General features: G+C 45.6%; 1 protein-coding gene across 1 annotated transcript in view; it reads right to left on the bottom strand.

Annotated features, from left to right (window-relative positions):
• LOC111964784 (dedicator of cytokinesis protein 2-like) overlaps nucleotides 1-10,386 on the bottom strand; it is a 169,685-nt gene that overhangs the window by 25,686 nt on the left and 133,613 nt on the right. Inside the window, 11 exon segments of the mRNA XM_070443843.1 lie at nucleotides 666-781; nucleotides 1,006-1,116; nucleotides 1,858-1,948; nucleotides 5,207-5,247; nucleotides 6,514-6,670; nucleotides 6,845-6,932; nucleotides 7,050-7,194; nucleotides 7,272-7,341; nucleotides 7,436-7,536; nucleotides 7,741-7,819; nucleotides 9,958-10,106. Coding sequence (XP_070299944.1) covers nucleotides 666-781; nucleotides 1,006-1,116; nucleotides 1,858-1,948; nucleotides 5,207-5,247; nucleotides 6,514-6,670; nucleotides 6,845-6,932; nucleotides 7,050-7,194; nucleotides 7,272-7,341; nucleotides 7,436-7,536; nucleotides 7,741-7,819; nucleotides 9,958-10,106 — 1,148 coding nt within the window.

Raw genomic sequence — 10,386 nt, 5'->3', positions numbered from 1 at the left:
TTGTTTCTCCCACCACACTCTCTGTTTCCTCCCACACACTCTCTGTTTCTCCCACACACTCTCTGTTTCTCCCACACACTCTCTGTTTCTTCCCACAACACTCTCAGAGTGTGTGGGAGAAACAAAGAGTGTGTGGGAGAAACAGAGAGTGTGTGGGAGAAACAGACATACAGAGAGTATGTGGGAGAAACAGACAGACGGAGGAAGATAGAGACAGGATAAAGCTACAGCAAGACACATGGCACAACCTGCAAAGTCTTGTTTTTCAATGCTGAAATACAGGAGAAAAGATAAAAGGACAAAATCCAAGGGCAGAATCTATCACATTTATTGCACAACGACAACTTCCAGAGGAGCAGAGAAGACTTTCTCTCAGGCGACAAAGGGGATGGATGGAGAAATACTACACGTGCTCTTTTTGTTTGAGTGACTGAGACTCTTGGGAGGCGAGAGAGGAGAAAAACGACGAGAGGGTGGAAGCGGAGGAGAGGAGCGTATTGAACAGTCTCTCCAAATGTGATGTACTTTCGGGCTGAAGGAGAGGAGAAGTCAAGAGAGAGCGAGAAGAGTAGAGGAAAGTTCTCGGGGGAAGGGTGTTAGAAATCAAGAAGAAACGCTAATGAAGGCAGCTTGCAGACTAAACACATCCATATACGGAATAGGACGCAACAGTGTGTTGTGCGTGTCTTACCAGACTCTGGCTGAGCAGCTCGTATTCAAACACCTCCATCTCGTACTGGTCAGCCAGCTCCTTACACAGAGTTATAGCTTCCTCCCACATCTACACAACACAGAGAGACGAACGATTACCAACACGCTCATGGAGAGAAGAGAGGTTCTACAAAATAACCAACTCCGACACTTCTACAGAGAGCAGAGAGTACGCAATATATCAAGATCCCCGACTCCGCAACAGAGAGCACAGAGACTGTGTCCAACTTCGAGACGTCTATCTATCCAGCAAAGACACTACACAGAATCAAGATAGCCGACTCTGCTCCTGACCTTGCCCTTGTCGAAGTACCCGATGATGGTTTCATAGAGATTCTCCTTCTGCTGGCGCTGGGTCTGACAGCTACGCAGCTCAAACTGGGGACTGCACTGGTCCTCTGACCACTGAGAGGGGAAGGGGAGAGGGAGACGTAGGAGGGATTTAGGGAGGGGGGAGAGATAGAGAAAGAGAGGGGGCAGAGATGAAACAACCAGAGCGGAAGGACATGCAATAAACACGATTGTGAAGGCTACAGGACAAGGGTCCCCAATTACATTCAGCCACAGGATGTTTTGTTTCTTGAGTGGATGGTCAGGTGGTCGGAGCATAGTTCTATAAATCATTTGTCGACTGCAAATTGACCGCAAGAAGCTCAAACGGATATACAGTGGTTCTTCCTTCAAAAGTTGCGGCGTACTGCAGCACAGCGTGCAGGGTGCCGCTGAATTCTACGGCACGTTATTTAAGTGTCAGCCATTGTTGCCAGAATGACGCAATTTACCACAATATGCCACCATCTACCACAAACGGTGGCGGCATAGGCTCAAAACGTTTAAAGGAAGAACCACTGTAGCGTTTGACAAAAACCGAATCATTTAAACCTTGATTACACTGAGATACATGAACATATGGCTCTATATTAATGCGTGGGAATACTTGGGAATCGACTTCCTAAATTAAAATCACTTTAAGCTAAGTTAAGTTCCTGGTGATTTCACAGTCCTTTATGTCCTTAACAGTCCTTTTTTTTGTGCTCAGAGGACCAAATAAAATGACAAGTGAATGTCAATGTGTGTGTGTGCGTGCGCGTGTGTGTGTTCGTGTGTGGTGGGTGGGTGGGTGTGTGCATGTCTGTTTTTGTGTACCTTGAGCAGGCGAGAGTGAAGCAACAGGGTGTATGCAGCCTCTGTGTAGTTTTCCACAGCCATGTGAAGGTCTCTCAGCTTGTAGAGGTATCTGTAACACACACACACAGACACACACAGACAGACACACACACAGGTTAATACACATCAAACTGTACTGTATACCATTGTCCACTAGATGTCACTGTTGCCCAGACAACTTAGTGACTGGACCAACATTCTGTGATATATGTAGCCAATCTGTTACGTGATTGTGATGACTTGACCTGAACACATCACAGTCTGACATGAACACTGTGGAAATTAGTGGGCAGAACTTTATTGTGTCTTCAGGGACAAAAAAACATGAGTCTGCCCTCGCTATGCAGCTTACCTCAACCCTAGGTCTCCCTTTAACCTCTCTCTCTCTTTCTATTTATCTTCCTTTTTTTTCTGTGTTCTCTCTGCCCTCTCTTTTCCTCTTATTTCTCTCTGTCTCTCTCGGTGTCTCTCTCGGTGTCTCTCTCTGTGTCTCTCTCTGTGTCTCTCTCTGTGTCTTTCTCTCTGTGTCTCTCTCTGTCACCCTATGTGTCTCTCTAAGTGTCTCTCTCTGTCTCTCTCCGTGTGTCTCTCTCTGTGTGTCTCTCTCTGTGTGTCTCTCTGTGTGTCTCTCTGTCTCTCTCTGTGTGTCTCTCTCTGTGTGTCTCTCTCGGTGTGTGTCTCTCTCTCTCTCTCTGTCTCTATGTGTCTCTCTCTGTCTCTCCGTCTCCCTCTGTTACTTCTAACCCTCCCTGTCACCTATTCTCAGCAGATACATTGGTACCTTTTTCAGATTCTGTCAAATGTGACATTTTAAGGGTTTTTAACATTCTAGGTTTCCAACAGAGAAAAGCAGTGTATCTTTCACTAGCTTAACTTTCATTTCCTCCTACATCTGTTTAATACAGTGCATTCAGAAAGAATTCAGACCCCTTGAATTTTTCCACATTTTGTTACATTACAGCCTTATTCAAATATGGATTAAATGGTTTCTTCCCTCACCCATCTATACACAATACCCCATAATGAAAAAGCAAAAGCAGGTTTTTAGAGATTTTTGCTAATTTATACAACCCCCCTCCCCTCACATGTACATAAGTATTCAGGTACTTTACTCAGTACTTTGTTTAAGCACCCTTGGCAGTGTTTTCAGCCTTGAGTCTTCTTGGGTATGACGCTACAAGCTTGGCACACCTGTATTTAGGAAGTTTCTCTCATTCTTCTCTGCAGATCCTCTCAAGCTCTGTCAGGTTGGATGGGGAGCGTCGCTGCACAGATATTTTTCGGTCTCTCCAGAGATGTTCGATTGGGTTCAAGTCCGGGCTCTGGCTGGGCCACTCAAGGACATTCAGAGACTTGTCCCGAAGCCACTCCTGCGTTGTTTTGGCTGTGTGCTTAGGGTCGTTGTCCTGTTGGAAGGTGAACCTTCACCCCAGTCTGAGGTATTGAGTGCTCTGGAGCAGGTTTTCATCAAGGATCTCTCTGTACTTTGCTCCGTTCATCTTTCCCTCAATCTTGACTAGTCTCCCAGTCCCTGCCACAGAAAAACATCCACACAGCATGATTCGACCACCAATTTGCTTCACCATAGGGATGGTGACAGATTTCATCCTCTTTGGCCTTGAGGCCAAAGAGTTCAATCTTGGTTTCATCAGAGCAGAGAATCTTGTTTCTCATGGTCTGGGAGTCTTTAGGTGCCTTTTCGCAAACTCCAAGCGGGTTGTCATGTACCTTTTACTGAGGAGTGTCTTCCATCTGGCCACTCTACCATAAAGGCCTGATTGGTGGTGTGCTGCAGAGATGTTTGTCCTTCTGGAAGGTTCTCCCATCTCCACAGTTGAACTCTGGCGCTCTGTCAGATTGACTATCGGGTTCTTGGTCACCTCCCTGACCAAGGCCCTTCTCCTCAGATTGCTCAGTTTGGCCGGGCGGCCAGCTCTAGGAGGAGTCTTGGTGGTTCCAAACTCCTTCCATTTAAGAATGATGGAGGCCACTGTGTTCTCGGGGACCTTCAATACTGTAGACATTTTTTGGTACCCTTCCCCAGATCTGTGCCTCGACACAATCCCGTGTTGGACCTCTACAGACAATTTCTTCGACCTCATGGCTTGGTTTTTGCTCTGACATGCATTTCAAACTGTGGGACAATATATAGACAGGTGTGTGCCTTTCCAAATCATGTCCAATCAACTGAATTTACCACAGGTGGACTCCAATCAAGTTGTAGAAACATCTCAAGAATTATCAATGGAAACAGGATGCACCTGACCTTTCAAGTCTCATAGCAAATGGTCTGACAGACCGGGAGTGTGTGGGAGAAACAGACAATGAAAAACAGACAATTAGAAAAATTTCTAAAAACCTGTTTTGACTTTGTCGTATGGGGTATTGTGTGTAGACTGATGAGGGGAAAAAATGTATTCAATAAATTTTAGAATGTAAACAAAATGTTTAAAAGGGAAGGGGTCTGAATACTTTCCGAATGCACAGTACATTCCTCCTTTTGGAATACGCCTTCCTCTTTATCATCTCCTCTCACTTTCTGTCTCTCTCTGTCCTTTACTTTCTGTCTCTCTCTGTCCTTCACTTTCTGTACTTCACTTTCTCTCACTTTCCCTCACTCTCCCTCCATCCCTCTTTCAGTTCAATACCCCTCACACTCCCTCTTTCCATCTTTCTCTTTCTCCATCTCTCTCTCTATCCCTATCTCTCTCTCGCTCTCTCTTTCTCTTTCTCTCTCTCGCTCTCTACCTCCGTCCCACCATTCCTCTCCTCCCCCTCTTTCTCTCTCCCTCTCAGTCTCTCCCCCCTCTCTCTCACTCTCCCTCTCTCCATCCCTCCCTCTCTCTCCATCCCTGTCTCTCTCTCCTAAAATGAGTGCACATGTTGCTGTGAGTGGAGGGCCCGATCCTCTGGATTTTGACATTAATTCAGCAGGATTGAGATAATCCCTTGTCAGATTATGCACACACATATACACATGCGCGCGCACACACACACACACAGCACACACACACACACACACACACACACACACACACACACACACACACACACACACACACACACACGCACACGCCAGACACACACACACACAACACCCAAGGTCACAATTCTCGTCCCTACCCAGTGAGCACGTAAGCAGCAGCCAACCAGCTCATGTAGCCTGCCCAGTCAAACACCACGGAGAGTCATACATATACAGGAACACTCTATACCCAAACTCCCTAACGTTTGAAATACATATGAAAGTAGAGTGGTTGTGTAACTAGAGTTATGAAACATATTTACAATTGAAATGACAACATGTTATTGTTGCATAAAGTGTCACCTGATGTACATCCCTTCACGGTTGATGTCCTTGTAGAAATTCTGCAAAACAACGGAGAGGAGTGTGAGACTTTGCTTGTTAGCGTGGACATGTGTGTGGGGATAAACAGAGAGGGTGTGTGTGTGTGTGTCTCATCACCAGCACACACACACACGACGCACACACACAACACAATTCTTCTCTGGTGCTCACTTACTGAGAATAACACTCAAGGCAGAACACACACATCTCCAATGTACATCCCCATCTAAAACACTCTATAATCTCTGCATCCCACTGATGTCAGAAGGGCTATATAAAGTATCAAACTCCGCAGAAAGATCATTCATCATTTAGAGTCAGTAGCATAAGCTAACGATGTGTGCAGCTAGCATGCATGTCTGAGTGATCCAGATGCAGCCCGAGGATCTGTGTGTTAGCTAAAGCATGCTAATGTCAGTTAGCCTGAGCTAGCGAAGATTGGCTTTCATATTGCATAGCATGCTATCGTCGTTAGCCTGAGGTAGGGATGATTAGCTTGCATATTGCATAGCATGCTAATGTCAGTTAGCCTGAGGTAAGGATGATTAGCTTGCATATTGCATAGCATGCTAATGTGAGTTAGCATGAGGTAAGGATGATTAGCTTGCGTATAGCATAGCATGCTAATGTTAGTTAGCATGAGGTAAGGATATTTAGCTCTCAAAACAGCACGTAATGAAAAGGAATGGCTAATGCATAGCCACAGGGGTGCTGAATAGGCCTAACTGTGCTTTACAGCTGTGTTACTGACAGACAGACAGCCCTGTGTGACTGCTATAGTGTCACAGTATAATACAGTAACACAACAACGACAGGCTAGTAATGCTTCTGAGACCCATCTTATCTTTTATTGATCTGGGATACTATATCTAGTCTAACAGATGCTGTTACTGGATGTTGTAGAATACGAAGGTTCCAATGTATTAATCTTTTCAGAAATTATTAGAATGTGGTCATAATTAGTTGGATGTTATTTAGTGGCTGGTGATGCCATGGTAACGGCTACACGGCGGGCACTGCTGATTGGCATGGAATGATTGTCAGATGATATATAGATCAACAGGTTGGTTTATTGTTGGGGAGAAGGGTGTAGTTTTGTGCTGAAAGTGAAACTGCAACTCAAGGTTGATTTGCGTGAGGCGGGACAGGCTGATGGCACATGAAACATGAAGGTGTGTGTACAGCAGTTGACGCAACGACGTGCTAATCGTTGCGAAACCAGATATGCTGATGAAAGATGTAGCATTCTGCCCAATGTGGATCTTCCTGTCGTGGGCGGGGCGTACCAGGAGATTGACAGTGCAGCTCATGCGGTTGTTGCGGCTGTCGTCGCTCATCACCGTGCGGTAGTCAAGGAGACGCACCAGGAGTCCCTTCACCAAGTCAACGAAGTGCTCGACCTCTGCCTCTAACAAAGGATGCTCCACAACACACTCCAACAGTCTGACACACACACACACACACACACACACACACACACACACACACACACACACACACACACACACACACACACCACAACACACACGTAAGCCAGAAAGCATGAGTGCTTGATAGAGTATAAGTTAACAGATATTGCCTGTGATATGGATATTGATATTGATTAAAGACACCCACATGGTTTCCAGTAGCTCCATGTATCTCTCATCTCCTCCTCCTCCCTCCACCTCATGATCCAGCTTCAGAATGATCTCATTTTCAAACTACAGACAGAGGGAGAGAAGCGATAGAGAATGGGTAAGCCTCTCGGAAGCTGTTAAAGTCTGTGTGTGTGTGTGCATGCATGTGTGTGTGGGTTATGTGTGTGTGCCACTGTCACACCTTTTGAAGTGCGTGGAGAGTTTGTGTTCACACTGCATCATGTCGAAGAAGATGGGGATGGTGGCTCGCCTCAGCTCTTCCTCAGGAATCAGAGTCATCTCCAGGATAGGACCCACCATCCCAGGGATAAAACAGATCTTATTCACCTACACACACACACACACACACACACAGTCTCAGAGTCTATAACACCCACATGCATACATCGCACGCAAACACACACACACTTACCCAGTTTGTACCACATGTCCCGTATGGCAAAAACCGATGAGTTCTCCATCATGTCTCCATACCTGAAGATAAAAATAAATCAGCTTTGCTTTAGTACATTACTCGTTAACATTGCCAGAGGACAAACAAAAGAGAAATTGTATAAATTGAATTCACTTTGCCAGGATCTTGTTCCTCTTGGTTGGAGAGAAGTGCTGCAGTTGCAATGACTCTTGGGTAATGAATGCCACAGCCAAATGGAAGTAATTATTCCACAACTACAGAGAGAAGAGAGGGATCAAAATAATGAGAATGTGTGAGTGTGTGTGTGTGTGAGAGAGAGAGAGAGAGAGAGAGAGAGAGGGAGAGAGAGAGAGAGAATAAGAGAATGAGAGAATGAGAGAATGATTGTGGAGTGTTCACTTTCATCATTTTCACACATACAAACACAAAAACACACACATACACACACACACACTGACCTGCACTTCAAAGTCATTGTTGTTGAGGAATTTGAGGTTCATGGTGTCAGCGTAGGTGTTGATGGCTCTGAGGAACACCCTGACAGAGACACAGCGCACAGTTTATGAGATGACAGCATGATATCCATCTCTACCTATATACCGTGTCAATACTGACATTGACATGATGTCAACAATAAATGTTAACTGTATTGATGCCATCTGATATCTATATCAATTGGACCTGATACGAAATATGAATGTAAATGATATCAATAATACAATATTGACACAGTATCCAAGCTATATGGATATCCATATATATGGGATATCCATATAGCTGAAGCAGGTACTGCTAATACATGAGTAATTATAAAAATAATTCAAATTGTTACGTTAAGGGACTAAACAATTTTACCATATTTCAATGTATCTAAGTTTAAAAAGTTCAAGTAAACTAGTTGACTATCTTCCCTTGCCTTTCTCTGTCAAGCACAATCTATCTTTTTGATCCTGTAAAAGAACTGATTGCTCCCTCCATCAGACCTCTCTATCGTTTCTCTCTAGGAAACACTCTATCTCCTCATCCTTCCCTTATTAACCCGTGTCCACTCATCCTTATCTCCTCTCTCTCCATCTATCTCTTCCTCTTGTTCGCTCTCTCCCACCTTCTCTTTATCTCTCTCTCTCTCCATCTATCTCTTCCTCTTGTTCGCTCTCTCCCACCTTCTCTTTATCTCTCTCTCTCTCTCCATCTATCTCTTCCTCTTGTTCGCTCTCTCCCACCTTCTCTTTATCTCTCTCTCGCCCTCTCTCTCTGCACTGTGCTATCGGACATATCCTTGGCCTGTGGAAATCTCTCTGCCTCGCTCAAACCCCCACCCCCCCCCATCTGTATCTCAGGGCTAGTATCATGGTGTGTTGTCTAAGGCCTTGTCTGGTCTCATAGGATAAACAGTCCCTTACAGCCTAGGGACATGACAAATCCTGTAGAAGCTACAGTCCACAACAACAACACATCTGCTCACTGTGGACCAAATGTAACAGAAAGGAAAATCAGTTGCATTTTTGAAACTTTTTTGAGGAAATATCTTAAAACTTTGGTCCAGCGACCCCTGTTGTTAATGAGACAACGTCGGCCTCCAGTTCAGATACAACAGGCAACACGAGGCAAGACAAGATAAAAAAAACTAGCCAGTTTTAGAATGTTGTGTTGTACAACAGCTGACTAAAGACAAGGCATTTAGATCAAGGAGACTAGACTAGGCATGCGATTGAGACAGTTTCCACGGTAACGGGGCATCTTTACATTGACGTGATGAAACTTTGAAACATAGCTGCCACTGCTCGTAGCAACGTGTCGCAGCAAACGACTGTCATGAAATACATGCACCAGAAACAGGGTACACTTTGTGTGACTGTGCAGCAAAATAGCTAGCTACAGTAGCTCTCTTCTTGGCTAGCTAACTAGCTGCTTGGCTGAACACAGAACGTTAGCGTAACGGTCTCTGACTGGCTAAATGGGTCCGTCTCGATCACAAGACCTTAGCTAAAGGTTTTACATGCCGAATCTTGGAAACTCCGGTTGACGACATGAGTTGTTCTAAAACTAGACTGTTCTGATCAAATTAACTTTGTTCTAAAACTCCTGATGACCGTTGTGTCTCATCTTATGTATCTGAACTGGGATTTAGGATGTAAATCCCAGTTCTGCCCTCTCCCACCTATGTGAGACTGCTGTTCATTGACTATAGCTCAGCATTCAACAGCATAGTGCCCTCCAAGCTCAGCACTAAGCTCAGGATCCTGGGACTTAACACCTCGCTCTGCAACTAGATCCTGGACTTTCTGACGTGCTGCCCCCAGGTGGTGAGGGTAGGCAACAACACATCCGCCATGCTGACACTCAACACGGGGGGCCCTCAGGGGTGCGTGTTTAGTCCCCTCCTGTACTCCCTGATCAGCCACGACTGCAACACCATCATTAAGTTTACTGATGACACGACGGTGGTAGGCCTGATAACCGCCGACGATGAAACAGCCGACAGGGAGGAGGTCAGTGATACCAACGTTTCCCTCAACGTCAGCAAAACAAAGGAGCTGATCATGGGCTACAGGAAAAGAAGGGCCGAGCTCGCCCCCTACCACATCGACGGGGCTGTAGTGGAGCTGGTCGTGAGCTTCAAGTTCCTCGGTGTCCACATCACTAAGCAATTCACATGGTCCACACACACCAACACAGTCGTGAAGAAGGCACGATAACGCCTCTTCCCCGTAAGGAGGCTGAAAAGATTGACTGCCTGCATCACCGCTTGGTATGGCAACTGCTTGGCATCCGACCGCAAGGCGCTACAGAGGGTGGTGTGGACGGCCCTGCCATCCAGGACCTCCAAACCATATGGTATCAGAGAAAGGCACAGAAAATTGTCAAAGACCCCAGCCATTCAAGCCATAGACTGTACCCTCTGCAACCGCATGGCAAGCGGTACCAGAACGCCAAGTCTGGGACCAAAAGGCTTCCAGAACAGCTTTTAGCCCCAAGTCATAAGACTGCTGAACAGTTAGTCAAATGACTATTTGCATTGACCTTTTTTTGCACTGGCTCTCATACACTGACTCTATTGTGTGTGTGTGTGGTGTGTGGTCGGTAGAGTCCAGTGATTGTAC

The sequence above is a fragment of the Salvelinus sp. IW2-2015 genome, linkage group LG6.1 (assembly GCF_002910315.2).
Source record: "Salvelinus sp. IW2-2015 linkage group LG6.1, ASM291031v2, whole genome shotgun sequence".
Taxonomy (NCBI): Eukaryota; Metazoa; Chordata; class Actinopteri; order Salmoniformes; family Salmonidae; genus Salvelinus; species Salvelinus sp. IW2-2015.
This window is presented reverse-complemented; position numbering and strand designations above follow the sequence as displayed.